The 19,846-nt window shown below is 41.2% G+C and overlaps 1 protein-coding gene across 6 annotated transcripts; it reads right to left on the bottom strand.

The window, feature by feature from the left end:
- Positions 1-1,775: 1,775 nt before the first annotated feature.
- On the bottom strand, positions 1,776-19,187 carry LOC121654991 (RAC-beta serine/threonine-protein kinase-like). Of its 6 annotated transcripts, none has more exons than XM_042009403.1 (14): positions 19,086-19,187; positions 15,939-16,096; positions 15,728-15,856; positions 15,510-15,621; positions 15,277-15,427; positions 13,351-13,482; positions 13,210-13,275; positions 8,874-8,942; positions 8,652-8,774; positions 6,826-6,954; positions 5,881-6,095; positions 5,710-5,797; positions 4,768-4,870; positions 1,776-4,696 (listed from the first exon to the last, which is right to left on the bottom strand). In XM_042009403.1, exons 2-14 carry the CDS (start codon positions 15,982-15,984, stop codon positions 4,617-4,619), a joined length of 1,443 nt encoding a protein of 480 aa, XP_041865337.1. In that variant the 5' UTR covers positions 15,985-16,096; positions 19,086-19,187; the 3' UTR covers positions 1,776-4,616. The 6 variants fall into 6 exon arrangements, with proteins under 6 accessions (XP_041865337.1, XP_041865334.1, XP_041865336.1 ...); XM_042009400.1 differs by having other exon boundaries at positions 15,939-16,099; positions 19,075-19,186; XM_042009402.1 differs by having other exon boundaries at positions 15,939-16,099; positions 19,086-19,184.
- Positions 19,188-19,846: the final 659 nt, after the last annotated feature.

The raw sequence follows: 19,846 nt of genomic DNA, 5'->3' as shown, positions 1-19,846 counted from the left end.
TGTCTTATGATGGTGCACTTGTAAACTTCGACACATTCCTGCAAACAAAAGTGTACTACATTGATGTGGGGAAAATGAAAGCGTCACCAAGAGTAAGAGACCTGAGAGCCAGACTGCTGAACCTGAAGATTCCCACTGCCCCAGTCATCTGTCGTTGTGTCCTTGGGCAAGACACTTCACCCTCCTTACCTCCATTGCTGGTGTATGAATGTGGATATAAATGTTCGTTGATGGTCGAAGAGGCCATAGGCGTGGATTGGCTGGCACGTTTCCGTCAGTCTGCCCCAGGGCAGCTGTGGCTACACATGTAGCAACCATCACCAGGTAAGAGTGAGGAGTCAATGAATAATGGATACACAATGTAAAGCGCCTTGAAAAGCGCTATATAAATCTAATCTATTAATATTATTATTAATGCTGAATATTGCAACTATCCTGGCTGTAACGGTTGTAGGCATCAGTTCCTAACATGTGCAGGTTTTAGAAAACACCTTAATAATATTCATAGCAATGTTCACCAATCTGCTTGTTCTGTTAGTTCATTGGAGAACAATGATTCAGAGTTTACTAAAGATCAGTGGCCTCTTGACCCAGTATGAACCTACCAGAACCCTCAGGTCATCTGGATCCAGTTCCCAGAGTCAGAACTAGACATTGAGAAGCTGCATTCAGCTTCTATGCTCTGCATGTCTGGAACAAACTCCTGGAAAGCCTGAGATCAGCTAAAATATAATTTATTTAAATCCTAGTTAAAGACCCACCTGTTCTCTACTGCGTTTCAATAGTTTGTATTTAAAAAAGTACAACTCTGAATGTTTCTTTTAAGCTTTAATTTTTAAACTTGATCATGTTTTAATACTGTTTTTAACCAATGTTTTCATTTTTAATGGTAAATTATGCTTCTTGTATTCTGTAAAGCACTTTGAATCATCCTGTCGTTGAACTGTGCTTTACAGATAAACCTGCCTTAAACCAGTCATGTTACTAACCTCTTGCCAGTTAACCTAATAAGTTGTTAAATTCTCCTCCAGTTGTTTTTGATTTGTACCAGTTGCTTTTCCAGCCCTTTATTGCCCCTGTTCCAACTTCTTACAGATGTGTTGCTACCAATCAGACACAAAATGAGCTCATACTTTACATAAAATGTTGGTTTCAACATCTGATATGTTGTTTATGTTTTATTGGAAATAAAGTATGGGTTGTTGAGATTAGGAAATCATTTAATGCTCTTTCTTTTCTTTAAATATATATTATTTCAAACTTCAGTCATTACTTCAGATTAAATACAAATTATCCTTTTCATCCCTTCACTTTGTGTTTTTTAACCATTGAAGTCCTTTAATGATAATGTAGAGGACATTTTGGTTTTGCAGATGAACCTCGAAATTATAGCCGTCTTATAGTTTAGATTTAATTTACTTTTTTTTTCTTCATATTACATGAATTTTTAATGCTTAGTATTTTTCTGTTTTTAGTGTTTTTACTGTGCTCACACACCTGATCTTTGTTTGCAGATGGCTGCTCAACTGAAAAAGCCACATCTGTCACAGAGGATCTGCAGAGAAGATGGTTCCTCCTCTCAGACTCGAGCTGCTTCAGCATGCAACCAGAACCTTACTTTAAACACCTCAGTTTAAAATCTGAGCTTTGGTAAAAATGAATGTCTGCAGCGACAGCGACGGCCTGTTGATGAGAAACAGCTCTGAGGGTCCTATCAGCTCTCATCTGCAGAGGAACATCAGGGTGGTAAGAATGAAAACACAAAGACATTTACACATGGTTACAAAAATGTATTGCATCACTGTCATTCAGAATTACATTCACTGACATGAGCAGAAATCAACAAGGGTCTGAACCATGAAGAGGGTTCAACTTAGCAGGTTATCTTCTGGTTGCCTGCTTTAACTAACCCTAACACTGGAGATCTCACCAAGCTGGTCGTCAACCGGGTGTTATGATTTTGGAAATGCCGCAATTGTATGTTCCTGAAAATATGACATTTCTGAAGAAATTTTCATGTTATCAATGCAGTTACTGCTCACAGTTATATGCACACTGGCTGTAAAACATGCATCATGGAGGCAGCCATGTTTCAGAGCACCTGTGTAACCATGACGATAGAAACATTCACTGCCAGATGAGTCACTCCAACACAAAGTCTCAGCTTTCGGTTCATTTGTGCCTTGGCGCACCCTTCGAACAAACAGCTGCTCTTCACGGACAAAAAGTAGCATAAAAATTTCTCGAACCATGAGCGGCAGCAGGGTCAAACACACAGATGTGATTTTTATTAAATTGTCTATTTAGTTTTTCCTGACAAGATAAAAACACCCCTTGAGTTGAGAAAATCAGAAAAAACCTTAACAAAAGTGAATAGGATGGAGTGGGGCACCCTGTGCTCTGAGGCTCTGTGAAGCCTATCGCTATGATAGTCACACTGGATGAAAGCTTTAGAAAACGCCTATGTTCTGATATATCATTTGTGTAAAGCAGAAACAAACGACTGAAGAAACTGAAGGATTTTACAGAATGAACACAAACTAATTGTAACACGTGTAATAAATAATCTGATAAATACTGCCATGTCATTAAAGCAGGAGGATTTCTAACAGTTTAACCGTTTTGTTAAATGAGTGTTTCAGGAAGATGAGAAACATTTACAGGGAAAAATATTTATTCTTCTCAATCTGATCAGAGACTCCAGTTGACAAGTTTACATGGATAATAGATAAAGTGATCCGATCAGTTGTGTGTCTACATGATGAAAAATTGAATACAATCACAAAGCTTTTGACATGTGCAATGTGGACTAATTCAGAAGAATTTTAAATTTAGATCCTTTCATCTGTCAAGATAAACAATAATCCTCAACTATAGAGACAACATCTACCACAGAACCCATCAGGATGAGTGTAGATATGGTTCTTTTGTCCTGATGATCTGGTAACCTAAGGATTGGATAGAAAATACATTCTAATTGAGGCCAATCAGATAAGGGCGTTTATATATGCATTTTTATTCTGACTGGACCTTTGATTGAATCAAAAATGTTCCATGAAAATGCAGCTTTCATCTGCCTTTGTCTCAGAACTGAGCCTCCATAGTAGGTGGGGTTGCTAGCAACAGTTGCCATGGTGATACAAACAAATAAGAGAATCAGCTTTATAATAATGAAAATCCTGAGCTGAATCTGAAGAAACCTTGATCAGACCGATCCTGTGTTGTGCCATAAATTGACTGCCAGAAACTGATCAGACAGCCGCGCAGCTTGTTAACGCTGCGTCGCTCAGTTTCTCTCTGGTCTGCGGCGGTTCCTCTCGGTATAAAACAGACATAACAAGGATGAATTACAGCTGCAGAGGTGCTGTAATCAGAAACTATATTCAGGGATGTTGCTTCACTGTTTAGGCTTCATGTGTTTCCTTATTCTTGTTCATTTTTAGTGTGTAAAGTCCAAATAGTTTATGATGATATAATAGTTTAATTTCCACTGATCATGACCTTTTTTAAAAATTGATTAGCTATAGTACATTTGTCAATAAAATGTAGACTCTACATGAACGTGTTCTGCTTTCATACCATACACATTACTGACCAACTAGTATCGTACTAGTTGGTCTACTACCTAGTATACCTACCTACTATAAGGTACTAGTACCTTATGATCAGTTTCTGGCAGACCATCACTTGTTGTGCCATAAAGTGATCGTCTGTCAGAAACTGATTATACGGTAGGCCTACTAGTACAGCACCTCTGCAGCTGTAATTAATCTGTTAAAGCTTGCAAAAGCAGACTTTCTTTGTTAGTATGGACATACCGTCACTTGCATTTGCGTGTTATGTCGGTTTTATACCGAGAGGAACAGCTGCAGACCACAGAGAGAAACTGAGCGACACAGCGTTAACAAGCTGCAAGGCCATCAAAGTTTCTGGCAGACAATCAATTTATGGCACAACATCGGCCTTGGGGCCCCTGGTTAATCAGAGTAATGTCAAACATAAGACACACATCACTTTTAACCTTTATGAATGATTTAAATCTGAAACTGGGCTCCAGGAAGAACAAGAAGACGTAATGAAGCAGAGGAAATGAGGTAAACAATAAGAAAATAATGGAAACCATTTCTAAACAGCATGTACAGTATGAAGGGATCAGTTGAGCTCCATGTACAGAAAAATAGTATCACAAATCTGCGCTAACTTCTTACTGAGCTTCTTCTGATGACTCAGCAAAACCAAGCCAGAGCTGAAAATGACACGTTGACCATGAAGATAACTCCATCACTGCACCCAACAGTCAGGAAGAAGCTCATGTCTAAACCTTTGGTTTCCAGTGTGAAGCAGCTGCTAGCTGACCCGACTGTGATGACTCCCAGGACCAGAGAGGCCAGGACCACAGAGACCAGGACCAGAGAGTCCAGGACCACAGAGGCAAGTACCACCGAGACCAGGACCAGAAGGCCAGGACCACAGTGGAGCAAAACCCACCAATGATAAAGATTTTCCTTATTTCATGTCTGTAAAGGATGTGGCCAAGGTGTGTGTGTGTGTGTGTGTGTGTGTATTTATGTGTGTGTAGGTGTGCATGTGAGCAAGTGTGTGTGGGAGAGACGTCGTCACTCTCTTATGCTAGCAGAATAGGAGAACTGGGGGAAATGCGCTTCCTGTCCGGGATCGTCACAGTCCAGACTGTTATCTGAAAGAGAAGTCAGCACAGGTCAGAGGTCAGGCGTTAGCATGCTGCAAGCTCAGTTAAAGGTTACCTACACTTATCAGGAGGGGTGAGTGTGATGGTCTGCGCTGTGAACTCCTCATCAAAGTACCGTGTGTCCGTCTCTGATGTCACCTGTGGTCTGAAGGGCGGAGTCAACTTGGAGAAGAGGAGGAAGAAGAAGTGGTCATTGAACACAGCTAAGATAAAATTCATTTAACACTGAGACCACTACAAGTAACAGATTCTACTGCTTTCTACTGGAAAGTATGTTTTTGCGATACAGAAAATATATTCCCCTCCTGGAGATACTGAAACATATTCCATAGTTTCTGAGAGGAGCTGATATCACTAATCCTTAAAAAAGTCAAGTTTAAAGTCAAGGTTAAAAGGCTACAGGACGTGTCCAACAATGGAGGTTTTCATTCTTGTTAAAACTCTTAGAAACAGCTGTTGAAGTGGGCGGGTGCAGCATCATATGATCTTAAGCCACATTTTTCATGATTTTTGGTTCTGAATAAATAATATTTCAACTAGACACTGAATCTCTTCTGTGGTTGTTTTTCTGCTGTGAAACACCAGATACCAAGAACTCTGTTTATTAGAGCTCAGATTAAAATTAATGATCAAAGAGAGACAGTCAGCCAGTCAGAGTCAGTAACAGGGAGGGCATCTTTCCTGTCCAGCCGCGGAGATCGGTGGAACCCGGTGGAAATTGGGGGTCAGAGACAACAATGTTCATCTGTCAAACACCAACATCTTCCAGGTTTATGTGAAAGTTAACATCACATGAGGCTGAAAACCAGCAAGATTTTAGTCTTTATCTACTCAGAGCAGGTGCTTTTCATCTCTCACTGATAAATATCAAGAATAATGACTCAAGCAGATTAATTTAGTCTTCTTGTTTCATTAACCTGGTTTTACTTAAGCATCTGTAAACATGTAAACATTTTATCCAGTTTTCTGAAATGATCCACATGGTGGACTAGCGGTCTTACCTTTCTCTGTTCCACATCCTGCCAGTTGATGGAAATGAAAAATTTGTGGCTCGTTACTTCTTTGGCATCATTGGGACCTCCACCTAACCTGTCAGTCCAAAGAAAATCTTTTAAGAAAGAGGTTTGTACAGTAAAAATCGCAGCAGCCAGTGGAGCCTTCAGACCACCTACCTCTGTTTAGGATCTTTCTTCAGCAGACCCGCCAGCAGGGACTTGGCCTCGGGCGACAGGTTTCTGGGGAAGCGGATCTCCTCCATGAGAATGAGTTCAAACAAGCGCTCGTGGTCCTGGTTGTAGAAAGGCAGGCGGCCACACATCATCTCATACATGACTACACCCAGACCCCACCAGTCCACGGCCCGGCCATAGTCATTATCCTCTAGGACCTACAGAGAGGAGACATTTCAGGATTTATCACAAAGTGGGATGATACTGGTGACAGTCCGTGTGTGTTTACAGTTGTTTAACATTTTCATTATCACATGAGACGAGACAGAAAGTTTTCATGTTTTTTCAGTCACCTGCTCTTCATCCTCCTTTAACTTCTTTACTTTACTTTCAAAGAAAAAATATCAGCTGTCAGTTCCCTCCAATGTCAGCTGAACTATGAACCTTTGTACCCTTTCCTCTCCTCAATCCCCTCGCTGAGCTCCATCACCATTATTCTTTCTGATGGTTACTTCCTCTTACTTCCATTAGAGCCACATGCCATGTTTCAACCCTCTGCTGCCACCCAGTGGCAGAGATCTGGAGAAGAGTCTGATCTGATCCTGGTAGTGTGGGAGAATTAGCTTAGAATCAAGGCTGGCGAGAAAAGTGGACCAAAATCTGATAACATCATCCATAAAACCATTACTTCAGTTGCTGCTGCTGGAGGAGCTTCTACACGCTGCAGGATGATGAAGAGGAAGCAGTTTCTTAACTGATTCTGACTTTTAGTTTTTTAATCCGTCATGTTGTTCATCTGATCTGAATTTTAACACCTGAAGAGGATCAGAAGGTTTTACTCCGAACTGATTCATCTGTCTATGCTGTTGACAACAAACTGAAACTGAGAGGAGATTTTCTACATAACATGGGTGTGATTAAGCGTGCAGGAAGGTGTATGTGCCTTACCTCAGGCGCTAAATATTCAGGAGTCCCACAGAAGGTTTTCATGGTAGCATCTGGAGTTATGCCCTCCTTACACAGACCAAAGTCAGTAATCTTGATGTGTCCATCTTTGTCCAACATCAGATTTTCTAGCTGTGAAACAGAGAAACAGGTTTGTAACTTGCAGCTCTGGGTTTATCTGTTCAGACCAGCTAAAAGACAAAGGAAGGTTTCCTGACCACTGTCTAGACATTTTACAGTAACCATCAGATTTAGTATCTATAAATTCTGGTTGACATGCCCCCAGAAAAGCAACGTATTCCTCCTCCTTCTACATCACCAACAAAAGTCACCACAACTGAGAGTTTAAGGAAACTCCAGATTAGTTCCAAGAACAGAACAAGAACTTCTGGATCAGTTTGTTCAGTCTCTTTAAGTCTCTGGATCTGGTTCTGCTGCCCCAACAGATGCTGCAAAGCAGACTGAACTCTCCACAGTAGACTGATATAAGATGCAACATCTTGGTGCAGACATTGAGGGATCTTAGCTTCCTCCAGAAGTAGAGTCTGCTCTGTCATTTCTTCTAGATGCATCTGTGATGCATTTCCAGTCCAGTCTGTTGTCCAGCTGAACTCCAGGGTATTGGTATTCCTCCACCACCTCCACCTCTTCTCCCAGGATGTAAACAGTTTTCTTTGCTCCTGTTCCTCCTGAAGTCGACAATTATCTCTTTTGTTTGTGTTTAAGATGAGGTGATTGTTTCTGCACCATCTCACAAACTGACTGACCACTTCTGTGTACTCAGGAAACTCCAATAAGACGGTATGGGATTCTCTGTAAGTGCTTCCATTTGTAAACACTTTCTCATCAAACCAACTCTGACAATGATACAGTTAAAACTGGATCTCAGAGTCTTTCTTGGAAATAAAAGTGTTTCAATAGATTAATTTCTCAGTTACTCAGAGGGAAGAAAAGTCTGAATGTTTTAGCTTGAGTGTCACCACCGATGACTGTCTACCTCCTCCACATCAGTCTCTTATACAGACTGATTAAGGCTGATCCATCAGTATTAACTGACTGGTAACACCACATATTTACCGACAATTATAGGTGAGAGAAAAAGTTGATTAGATGCAGCGCGATGCGAACATGGAGGATTCAGACTTGATGTACAAATATTAACGAACACAGAAGGCAGGACTAGACGTTTCAGAAGTTCACATCCCAAACCATCTGTGCCGTGTCATAAGAGAAATGACGGCTGAGTGAGAAATCCAACCGGCACCCTCTGCATTAACAGCTGGCATGTGGAAGAACTTCCGCTTTATTTGCTCAGAAAGTCTGGTTGAGGTGTGAATGAACAAACTCCGGTGCACCTACAAACGTAGGTCTCGGTTTGCTTCAAGTGAACCAAATACAGGAAGTGGACTACAACGCAGGTCACTTTAGGTTAACACAACTAAAGCATACGGATGTAGGACGACAGATGACTCTGGCCGGGAGAAATGCCTCTTGGTCAGATATGGAAGAACTCAGTAAGTTCTGACAGAAACATGATCAACCCAAAACAGTTAGCATCTGATGGAGTTCCATGTTTTACTCTGATGGAAACAGACGTACTACATTAACCAGTAGATGAGCTAGTTTCCTTCTCCACTGGTTTTTATAACAAACAGCTGAAAATTCCCACTAACTCATACATGTTTTCAGACTGTTGTGGAACCATCAGCTTCCTTTAGAGTCCACATTCACATTCAGAGATCAACAAAGAAATAACTGATATCACCTATAAATCTGTTCCTAAACAATCAGTGGACAAACACTGGATCAGAAAATGTGTGCGTTCAGACCTTCAGATCACGGTAGACCACGTCACTAGAGTGCAGGTACTCCAGCGCTGACACAATCTCTGCTCCATAGAAACGTGCACGCTCCTCCGTGAACACTCGCTCCCGGGACAGGTGGAAGAAAAGCTGAGAGAGAGAGAGAGAGAGAGAGAGAGAGAGAGAGAAAACATGGAGTCAAACAGTGTTACAGAGGGTCTGGGTGGACGTGATTGGTTCAGGTCTCACCTCGCCACCATTGGCGTATTCCATCACAAAACAGAGCCGATCGTGGGTTTGAAAGGCGTACTTCAGGGTCTGAAGGAAAAAAAAAAAAACAACCCAATGAAAAACCTGCACAGATCAGCTTTAAAACAGCAAAAACCAGGAGTCACAAGTTCAAACTTGGTAATGCACAGCTGTGAAGTTGAACACACGAATACACTCAAATAGCCTTTCTTCAAAAGCTCTCGCTATCTCTACAATCTTTGCCCTCTTCTTCTTCTGCTTCTTCTTCTTCTTCTGCCCCTGCAGCTTCTGGTGGTACTGCCTTGTTTGCTGCATCAAGTGGCGGCTCTGCCAGGGCTCAGAAAACGCACCTAATTACGCATGTAAAAGAACTCAAGCACCCGTTCGTCTGTGTATCCGTCATCGGCGTTGAGCATAAATGGGCCTTTATCTGATACATTTAAAATACAACCACAATTCCAACAAGGTTGGGTGTCTACAGAAAATTTAAGTAAAATCAGAACGCAATGATGTCCTAATCTCCACAACCCGTATTTTATTCCCAATAAACATCAAGAGCATACCTGAGACTGAGACATTTTACTTTTTCACGGAATATATTAGCTAATTTTGAAACTGATGGCAAACAAAAGGCTAAAAAGGTAATTGGTGCAAATAAAAAACTACTGGAGGAGCATTTAAAACTAATTACCAACAGGTCAGTAACATGACAGTGTGTAAAAGGAGTATTTCAGAGATGCAGCCTCTAAGATGGCAAGATGGACAGAGGCTCATCAATCTGAGACAAACTGGGTCAATAAATTGTGGAAAAATATTCCTTAACTTAAAATTGTGAAGATTTTATAGATCCTGCCATCGACGGTGTGCAAAAAGATTAAGAGAATCAAAAAGGAATCTCTGTGTGCATAGGACAAGGGGTGAAGGTCAAACTGGATGCTGGTGATCTTGGGTTCCTCAAGCAGCACTGCATTAAAACCAGACATGATTCTCTACTGGAACCCATTGCATGGACTCAGGAACACTTTCAGAAATCACTATCTGTAAACACAGTTCACCCTGAAATCCACTGAATGAAGGTGAAGGCCGGCGTGCACCGGCACAGGTGGGATCCCGGGCTCCTCCGGGGCACCAGGGCGCACCACCGGCCTGTTTCGCCCGCACTGCCGGGGAGGTGGAGCATGAGCACGTGCGACAGGACCCGAAAGATGGTGAACTATGCCTGGGTAGGACGAAGCCAGAGGAAACTCTGGTGGAGGCCTGCAGCGGTCCTGATGTGCAAACCGGTCGTCCAACCTTGGTATAGGGGCGAAAGACTAATCGAACCATCTAGTAACTGGTTCCCTCCGAAGTTTCCCTCAGGACAGCAGGAGCTCAGAGTCTCACAGTTTTTTCTGGTAAAGCGAGTCTTGGGGCCGAAGCAATCTCAACCTATTTTCAAACTTTAAATGTAAAGAAGCAGCTTAATGTGAACAAGATCTAGAAACACAGCCATCTTTTCTGGACCAAAGCTTATTTAAAACGGTCTGAGGCAAAGTGGAAATCTGTTCTGTGGTCAGATGACATTGTTTCTGGGAAGCATGGACGCCGTGTCCTGCAGACTAAAGAGGAGACGGAGCATCCAGCTTGTTATCAGTGGATAAAGTGAAAAGCTGCATCTCTGATGGTTTGGGGCTGCATTAGTGTCTATGGTGTGGGCAGCTTCCACATCTGTGAAGCTCCATCAATGCTGAAAAGTACATGGAGGTTTTAGAGCAGGACTGGACAATAAATCAATTTTAATATATATCACAATATACAATACTTTAATTCAATAACGGTGATATGACTTTTGAACACATTTCCGATATTTCGATATACATACAGTATATGATTACAGCGTTTCACTGACTGGCGTTCAAGCCGGTCAGTGATTCAAGCCGAACAGAAAGAGCTGTAACACATTGGCTACGTAAGTGATGACGTCCACCACAGACGCAGAGCCTGACCAAGCCCAGCAGCAGCTGGCTGTGCTCAGAGCGAGGTAGAAGGCTAGGCTAAGCTCCAACGCTGCTAGTTTTAGCTAAAAAAGGAGTGCTCATGTCCGCAATGCAAACGCGACTGAACAAGCTTCCACAAGGGAAGAGAAAGCAGACGAAATAGTTAAGAGAGGAGAGACTAACTTGGTGGCACGGAAGTGGTTTGGCTCAGTGTCGCCAACTTAGTGACTTTGTCCTGTTCGTTTTCACTCCCCTCTAGCAACTTTTTGTTTTTTTTAAGTGACTAGCGACAGACCTAGCGACTTTTTCTGGTATTATTGGAGACTTTGAGACTGACGTAAATGAACGTAGTTTACTTTTCTCAATGAGGAGTTGGTGCTGCGCAGACCCCTCCCCCACCCAAAAGCACTCAGAAGAGGCTGGTCCTCCCGCAGCAGAGCAGGAGATGATCGCCTCTGTTTCATGACCAGGCTGAAAGTGAAACGTACATAACTGCTGCTGGCTGGTCCCGCGCTGGCTTACCGGCAGATAGTAATGTCTATGTCAAAAATATGTAAAAAGTTAAAAGTGCTGTGACATGTTCCATGTGACATGTTAAAAAACAAATTACACTTATTAAAATTAAACTTAAAAAAAACCAAAGTAAATATTAGCTGAAGAATTTAACTTTATTATGTTTTGTTGATCAGAAGATGTCATTTAGTGACTTGTAGGACTTTCAGGACAGCCAATAGCTACTTTTCTTATTGAGTTGGCAACAGTGCTTCTGAAGCATTTCTACTCATAGAATATGCTGAGTCAGAAGATGAGGCATCAATTGTTGCTCACTCTTTTTTTCAGTTTATGAGCACTTTGATTTTTAAGCCTAGATGAAGCACCTTTGTTAAAATCTTTAAGAACAACATGAGCCTATGTTGTAGTTTAAAGTTAAAGATATTAATATTGAGAAAGCCAAAAGTTTTATTTGACCTTTGATGGTGATTTCAAATTTCTTTGTTTGAAGGCTAATTTAGCTTTACTAAATACAAATAAAAGGTGAACATTAATTTATTGAACAATTTTTATTTCTAAACTGTTATACTGGAGGAGGTTCATAGACTTGGCAAAATAATTTTTAATTTTACAGCATCTGTTGTGGCCATTTTTTGGCAGTTTTTCTGAGGCTTTTATATTGTTTATATCGATATCGGAATTATATCGTATCGACCGAGATTAAGAAATATATCGTGATACAGGTTTTGGCCATATCGTCCAGTCCTATTTTAGAGCAACATCTGCTCCCATCCAGACAACGTCTCTTTCAGGGAAGACCTTGCAGATTTCAGGAAGACGATGCTGAACCACATCCTGCATCCATCACAGCAGCATGGCTTCACAGGAGAAGAGTCCGGCTGCTGAACTGGCCTGCCTGCAGTCCAGACCTTTCACCAATACACAACATCTGGACCAACATGGAAGCAAAAATCCAGCAACCAAAGTCCAGGACTGTAGAGCAGCTAGAATCCTGCATCAGACAAGAATGGGACAAAATTCCTCTCCTAAAACTCCAGAACTGGTCTCCTCACTTCCCAGATGTTTATAGACAGATGTTAGAAGAAGAGGAGATGCTACACGATGCTAAACATCACCCTGGAACTACTTTTTACAGACATGTTGCTGCCATCAGATTCAAAATCAGTTCATATTTTTAATGAAATGGTGAAATGTCTCAGTTTTAATATCAGATATGTTGTTTATGTTCCACTGGGAATAAAATATGTGTTGATGAAATTTGGAAATCACTGAATTCTGGCTTTATTTACATTTTACAGCCCTTTTTATGAATTGGGTTATAACATCAAACATTTACAAAATGTGCTTGGGTTAGTTATCAAAAAGAAAAAGACTGATTTTCTGGACATCTTTATAAAGACAAAATTTTCTTCATCTCCATATGCTCTCTATCTCATTTATTAGGTTCAAATACATAGTTTTGTTTAAACTTTTGATTCATTCCAACTTTCCCTCATCAAATACATGAAAAATTACTTCTCTCTGTCAGCTGTCAGGTTCTTTTTTATCTTTTTTTTTCCTGAAAAGCTTCTACACCGTTACTAAAAAAAGTTGCAGTGAAGGAAAGATGAAAGTATTTAAGGTAAAGTAAGTTTAAACCAACCGCAAAACAAAACAAGACTACAGTTGGTCTAAAACCTAATGTCAGCATGCTAACAGCTTTACACTGTTCAGATGATGATGATGGTGTCATCCTCACAGAGCATGCTGACATTGTTTAACTGAAGGAAGACTGAAAGTCCGGCTGATGACTCCCATCATTCAGGTAAGAAGATGTAAGAGTGTTAGCAGCTTCCTGCGTTTCTCACCGTGAGGAAAGGATGTCTGGTGTTCTGCAGAACTCTGCTCTCTGTGACGGTGTGGGCCACCTCATCCTGCAAACAAACACACCAACATCACACACCAAACACACCCACAATCCAGGTATCCACACACACACCTGTACTTACCTTAGCTATTATGACCATTTTTCGTAGTATCTTCATGGCATAATGAACTCCAGTAGACTTCTCTTTGACCAGAATCACCTTCCCAAAGGTTCCCTTTCCAAGCAGCTTTAGATACTCAAAATCACTCATCGTCTGTAAAATAAAACACACACAAATGTGCTGAACGTGGTTTTTAACTGAAAGAAAAACAATAGAAACATCAGTCTGTAGGAAGGCCACCCCAAAAAAAACTAGTGGAGCTTTAATATTCAGTCTCTCATGATATCTCAGATATTGGTATGATGACATCATCGCCTTCATAAACAATTCAGTTTCAATTCAGCTTTATTTGTATAGCGCCACTTCACAACAATGTCCTCTCCGGACACTTTACAGACAACAATCGGACTGAACAGTCTGGAAGAAAAAATACTTACTGTGATGTTTCTGACAAACACGGCGATTTAATCTTAAATTCCAGCTTCTACTCAGTGCTCGAGCAGAATTCTGTTTCTGACATGAGGAGGAGGCTTAGCCTGAGATGACATCCTAATATGAGCTGTTCTATATTCTAACAAGGATGTTTTTATTAACGTCGGCACGACATCTGAGGTGTGGCAATTTAGAGCGACGCCACTCAGTAAAGCCGTCGTTACTTCATCATTTCACAAGTCGGACTGTTTTCTGTCCTCCGTGTTTTCTCAGTGATTCAGTCACTTATAGAAAATTAATCGCTCTGCTTTGTGATGTGATAACTGCAATGTTTTAAATCGCATTTCCACAGGCACCACCAGGAACATGGCTGGGAGTCCACAAAAGACAGAAGACCAGGAGAGAACCCCTCCAAACCCTCTAATATCCTGGAGAGGGTAAAAGTTTTCTACAAATGGGGCATGAACCACATTCCTGATCCTGAATCTGAGACTGGACATTTCTCTCCAGCTCCTTGGTGCAGACTTTTCCAGTGAAGCTGAGTCTCATCCAGCCCCTTCTTAAAGAGAGGACCACCAACCCAGTCTGCCAGTCCAGAGGTTCTGTTTAAGACCTCCAATGCTACACAGACATGTCAAGTTAGATCATCCAACAAAATCCAGGACATAAAGGAACTCTGGGTGGTCCAAAGAATGTTTCTGAACCGAGTCAACTTCCATAGATGCGCTCTGGTAAAGTCTAATCTAGACTTTCTATTCTTGAGGCTGAGTAATGGTCTGCAGCTCGTAATAAACCCTCTATATTTCCCTCATGAAGTCTTCTCTTCACGGTACATGTAGATACTGATACACCTGCTTTCTGGACAGAGGGTTCTGCTCTTTGGTGGATGTTAAGGGGTTTTTCATCACTATGGAAAAAACCCTGCAAACATCCACTTCTGTTCTCTTCCACGGATATCCAGACCTTTTTGAGTTCCCAAGCTCACCAGTGCACGCTCTCAGAAAATATTTAAAACAGTGTTAATTTTAGTCACTCACACATTTCTACTATCTCTCTTTTCCAGCCTAAGGATGGTCTGTTTCACATCCACTGAGAGCCTCTTTGACTGCAAGTTGTAGAATCACAACAGCTGACTACAAGTGGGAACATCAACTCCAGATGTTTACCTGATTATGGAGTAACAAGACAGTAACCCACAAAGTCCGTGAAACAGCTTTAAAGTTAACTGTCCAATTTACTTTTGTCCAGCTTTATCTTGAAGAGCTGTAATTCCTAAACCTTTCCTCCAATGTGGATGTGACACCCTCAAGGTAAAGCTGAGAGTCTGCACTTTAAGCTCATAGTGATGAGATAACTGTATTCTGAAAATGTTCAGGCAAACAGCTAAAATAATTCTATCAGTGTCCAAATATATATCGACCCGACCGTATTTCTACCCACAGACACACCAGAACAGACAGGCTGGTCCAGCAGCAGTTTGCTGGTCCTGGTTTTAGTAGAAACGGATCCTCTCACCACTTTGTTGCGGCTCTTGGACATGGCCACCTCCATCTCCTCCAGGCTGCTCTCACACGGTGATCCAAACACATCCATGGGTTCCTCCTCGTCCTGTTCCCGCATCTTCAGGCCGTTTGTCACAGACTGGATGGCACGCATCCACTCTTCTCTGAGAAGGACAAGGACCAGGACTGGTCAGATACCATGCCACCCAGCAGCCGGTCTCCAGTCCAGTTTCCCTCACTTCTTACCTTTCTGCACTAGTTTCCACATGGAAGGTACGTTCAATGACCGTGGTCCACTGTAGGCAACGGATGACAAATGTGTTGGGTCGGGGTCTTTCAGTCTTCATCAGCTGGCATTCTGCAAAAAAAATAATAAAATAAAAATCTCTCAGTTAGAGTTTACAGGTTTTATCTCTGAGTTAGATCAGAATCAACTGCTGGGGGTCAACATGTAAACATCTGACCTGCCACTGAGAAATTGTTGAGCGGTGGGGAAATCTGGTCATTCAGGTCGGGTTTTTCTTTGTAGCCGATGAAGGAACCGTCACTCTTTAGGATAAAATACCGAGGTCTCCATGTTTTGATGTATTCACCTGGCATGAGGACAGATGAGGAACTTTCAGTGGGACTTAAAGATGAACACCTGGTTTTATCGGGTCAGAACATCCCGGTTACCTCGTTTGTGAAGCCATCCCTCTCTGATGATACTGACTTCATTCATGACTGGAGATGTGCTTCAGAGAGGGTGAGGAACAGGAAGTCAGGGAGGGTAACAGCAGCGTCTCCCGTAATCCGTTCAGGTCTCAGTCTTGTTTATTAAACCTGAACAGAACCTGCTGAGTTCATCAATGAAAACAACACATTAGAACCAGAATAACAAGTCCGAGAAATTCATCATGTGGATCAGAAAAGGAACCAGAAGTGTTGGTTTTGTGTTTCACATCAACAAGAGTGTTTGCAGCTGGTCTCCGCCAACGATGAACTTAAAGGTGATGTGGATCTCACAGAGACCAGGACTACTTTACTCATTCCTAGAGGAGCTGGGCTGCTCTCTGGTTTTCACTGAAAGTAATGTGGTTTACTTTTAGAAGATATCCATTTACATTTACTACTGTGTTTCCAGGTGAATTTACTCTGACGCAGTAACACATCTCTTGATTCTGACACTTCTATATTAATCTCACGCGTCTCAGCTTTCTGCAGAGACCAAGATTATACACACAGCCCTTGTTGTTGTAAAGATATATTTTATTTAGGAAGAAAAACATGCCCTTGTCAAGAATAAGTTAATGAGTGTCTTTTTTTAGTCCAGTTTCTGATTAAAGAAAGAAGAAAATCTGGGAATGAGAGCTGCTTTACTGGGAATTCTGCTGGATTAATACACCGGTTTTACAGAAAGATGGAAATTTGAAACTTGTGCAACATGTCGAGGTCTGTTTGAGTCAAGATGCCTGTAAACATGCAGGAGTCATTCCACCTCCAGCCACATTACCTACGTGTGGTGGAGGTTCTTTGATTGGAATAACAAGGTTTAGCTAGTCTGAGGAAAGCGTGCAGAATGTTTTTCCTCATGGACGCCCAGACATCAAACCCCCTCCACAGAAAAATGTCACAGCTCACTTTACTTCTGCTACTTGAATCAAATGTTCACACATTGTTCCAGAAAACCCAGAGAAGAGACTAAACTATATCAAACCAGCCGGCTGTAGTCTGCAGCTGTGTGTACAGTAACTCTGCTGTCAAAATTATCCATTGATAAGGAGAAAAATCTTTGAAAATAACACCTTAATTTTTAACAAATCAACTCATAAAAATCAAAGTTAGTAGATGTGCCACATTAAAAACCTGAATTCGACGTCATGTCCTCGACAGAGGCTGATTTTGGAACGTAGGCGTCTCGTCACGGCGGTAAATCACCAAAAACCACTTTATCCTCCTTATTTATGATGATTCTCAGTTTTCCAGCCTTACATTTAGAGGATGCTGCAAGACGACCTGTTTGATGCGTGATAACATAAAATATGCATTCTGGTTTTTTTTACATTTTAAATGTGTCACAACTTTTCTGGAATTAAAGGCCTAATAATTATGTAAGATAATTCAGTACTTGGTAAAATCCTGTCAGTTTTCACAGCTGTTTCTTTTATAATCTCACTCACTTCAAATATTCTTCCTCTTAACAAATTTGAACCCTTTGCCTTCACAAAACAACTGCTGTAAAAACCAGGTTCATCTTGACGACTTGCCCCATAAAAGGTTCCACAGAAGCCTTCTAATAACGTGATGGCAGATATAACCAGCATTTACTGTAAATAAATACTGGAAGATAAACATGTCTGATAAGCTCAGTCCAGTAGAAACATGACGACTCTGTTCATTGAACCCAGCAGGTTTTATAAAGTCCAATCAGAATTATCTCTGATAAATAATATAATGCAATGATACCTGTACAGACCTGAGGGCTCAAACCACGCAGACAGTTTCCACTCAGTTATTATTTACAGAACGTTATTCACCACCGACCCACCGACTGAACTTTGTCACCATCACCAGACAACTAGACGGGTTTCTCCGATCCTCTGACTCAAAATCAAACCATCAATCAACGCTTTTTATTTATCGTTTTTTCCGAGAGGCTGACCTTTTCTTTTTCCTCATCTCAGAACCAAACTTAAATGGGGTGATTCATTTTACATGAATGTTTAATCAAAACAGGAAATAAATCTAATCTTAAAATCAGTCTCAACAGGTTTTACGGTTTGTTTTGGCTTCACTGCTCAGAGCAGAAATACAGGATTTCTGAAGTTTTCAGATTCATTAAAATCAAGAACCTGAAATGAGACAGCAGGAGCCAAAATAACAGATGTTAACAGCTGCTGGGCTTCAAGTAGAAAACTAAAATCTGCGCTTCTATTCGACGATTAAGAATATTTTAAAGTTAATTAAAAAATCTATTTAATATCATCAGCCCAAACTGTTTATTAATAAACAAATATAATAAAAACCTTCCTGACAGTAAAGTTTTCATTAATTAACATGAAATCTGATTTTAATTTAAACTGAAAAACATATTTTGAAAAACTTGTCTTTAAAATCTGTTAATGTGATGCTTTAAACTGGATTTAAATGAAATCTGTTGTAATTTTTGAAAAACAAACCAGAGCAGTTCCACTTTATTCTCTGTTCAATCATCATTATTGACCTTTGATCGGGTCAGAGGATTTCTGATCTGACTGGTCCGCAGATGATCAGACTCAGACCAGAACCGGAGGATCTTCATCTGGAGGACAAATGTTGGTTTGATTGTTCGGTACAGCACGTGATGGTCTGAGATGAGTGACACCGCTGGTAATCATCAACAACATATCAGACCAGGACCGGTCCAGACTCCCGCTCAGAACCGCGTTAGCCTTGAAAGTTACCGGACCGAGTCTCGGTTCTATATTTAGACTCTCCGGTTCCCGACTCTCAAGATACTTCACGCCTTCCGGAAAACAACAACTTACGTTGTCTGTTTGCTTTGATTGTTTCAGACCACAAACAGACTTCGTGTTTCACTTCAAACATAAACACAGACCCAGAACTCGAGTCTCTCGCACGCGCCTCCGCCGTGCCCGTCCCTCGTGCAGCGGTTCTGTTCTCACGTGTGTGACCCAGAAAAGTTTCTGGTTAGTAAACAGCGTCTCCTTCACAGATCATGTGTGATCTGAGGAGAACAAACAGCTCGGGTTAGAACCGCAGCATGTCCTAAACGGACCTGCGGAGCACGCGGGTCCGACACATATCTACACAAACACGCACTTTCACGCACATTTCACCCACTTTCTCCCACGGAGCCGTCGTCTCAACTTCCGACAGGCTCGGTCCAGAGTAGGCCATCCACCCTGAACTTCTTCTTCTTCTTCTACTGCTTTTGATTTTTGGATCCATGATCACAGAAGTCACAGCGCCACCTGACGGACACATTGCGCCACCTGATGGACACATTGCGCCATCTGATGGACACTGCGCCATCTAAAGGACACTGCGCCATCTAAAGGACACTGCGCCATCTGCTAGCCTGTCCGTCCCATGATAAATCAGAAGATTTAGTTCAGGAAAACATAGAAGTGGTAACTTGAAGGTTTTAACCAGTATGAGAGCTCATTATTAACTATTTAATAAATGTAAAGAGACAAAACAACGTGGCAGCAGTTGTTTTAGTGACGTGTTCTCATCAGAACTTTATAAACATTTTGTTCTCCACTAACTTTTTTTTTTATAGATATTTCAGATTTACTGGGTTTAATGGGTCTTTAAACCTCAGTGTTGTGCAGGGGCAGAACCTGGGGGTCTGAAATCTGATTGGATTCTCCAGGTGCCACACTGTGGCATGAAATATGGAATATTTTTGCCTTTTTTTTTCAATAATTCTGTTGAAAAAATTTATGTTTATTTAAAAATTTTTAAAATTTAGGTTCATGTAATTACTTTGTATTATAAATAATTAAAACAGATTTGAATTTTAATTATGTTCATCTTTATTCACAATTGAGATGTACTACAGGAAGAAGATTTTTAAGATTACAAAAATGAAATGTGAT

Source organism: Melanotaenia boesemani, chromosome 15 (genome assembly GCF_017639745.1).
Source record: "Melanotaenia boesemani isolate fMelBoe1 chromosome 15, fMelBoe1.pri, whole genome shotgun sequence".
NCBI classification, from domain to species: domain Eukaryota; kingdom Metazoa; phylum Chordata; class Actinopteri; order Atheriniformes; family Melanotaeniidae; genus Melanotaenia; species Melanotaenia boesemani.
Note: the sequence above shows the minus strand (reverse complement) of the source record. Positions and strands in the feature narration are given on the sequence as shown.

What these genes read in the sequence shown, in the direction of transcription:
- LOC121654991 (XM_042009403.1), bottom strand. Translation starts at nt 15,984, where the DNA reads ATGAATGAAGTCAGTATCATCAGAGAGGGATGGCTTCACAAACGAG. An exon ending in CCAGACATCCTTTCCTCACG is followed by an intron (nt 8,943 to 13,209) that starts GTGAGAAACGCA and finishes TTTTTCCTTCAG; the next exon opens with ACCCTGAAGTACGCCTTTCA. An exon ending in AGGATGTGGAACAGAGAAAG is followed by an intron (nt 4,871 to 5,709) that starts GTAAGACCGCTA and finishes CTCTTCTCCAAG; the next exon opens with TTGACTCCGCCCTTCAGACC.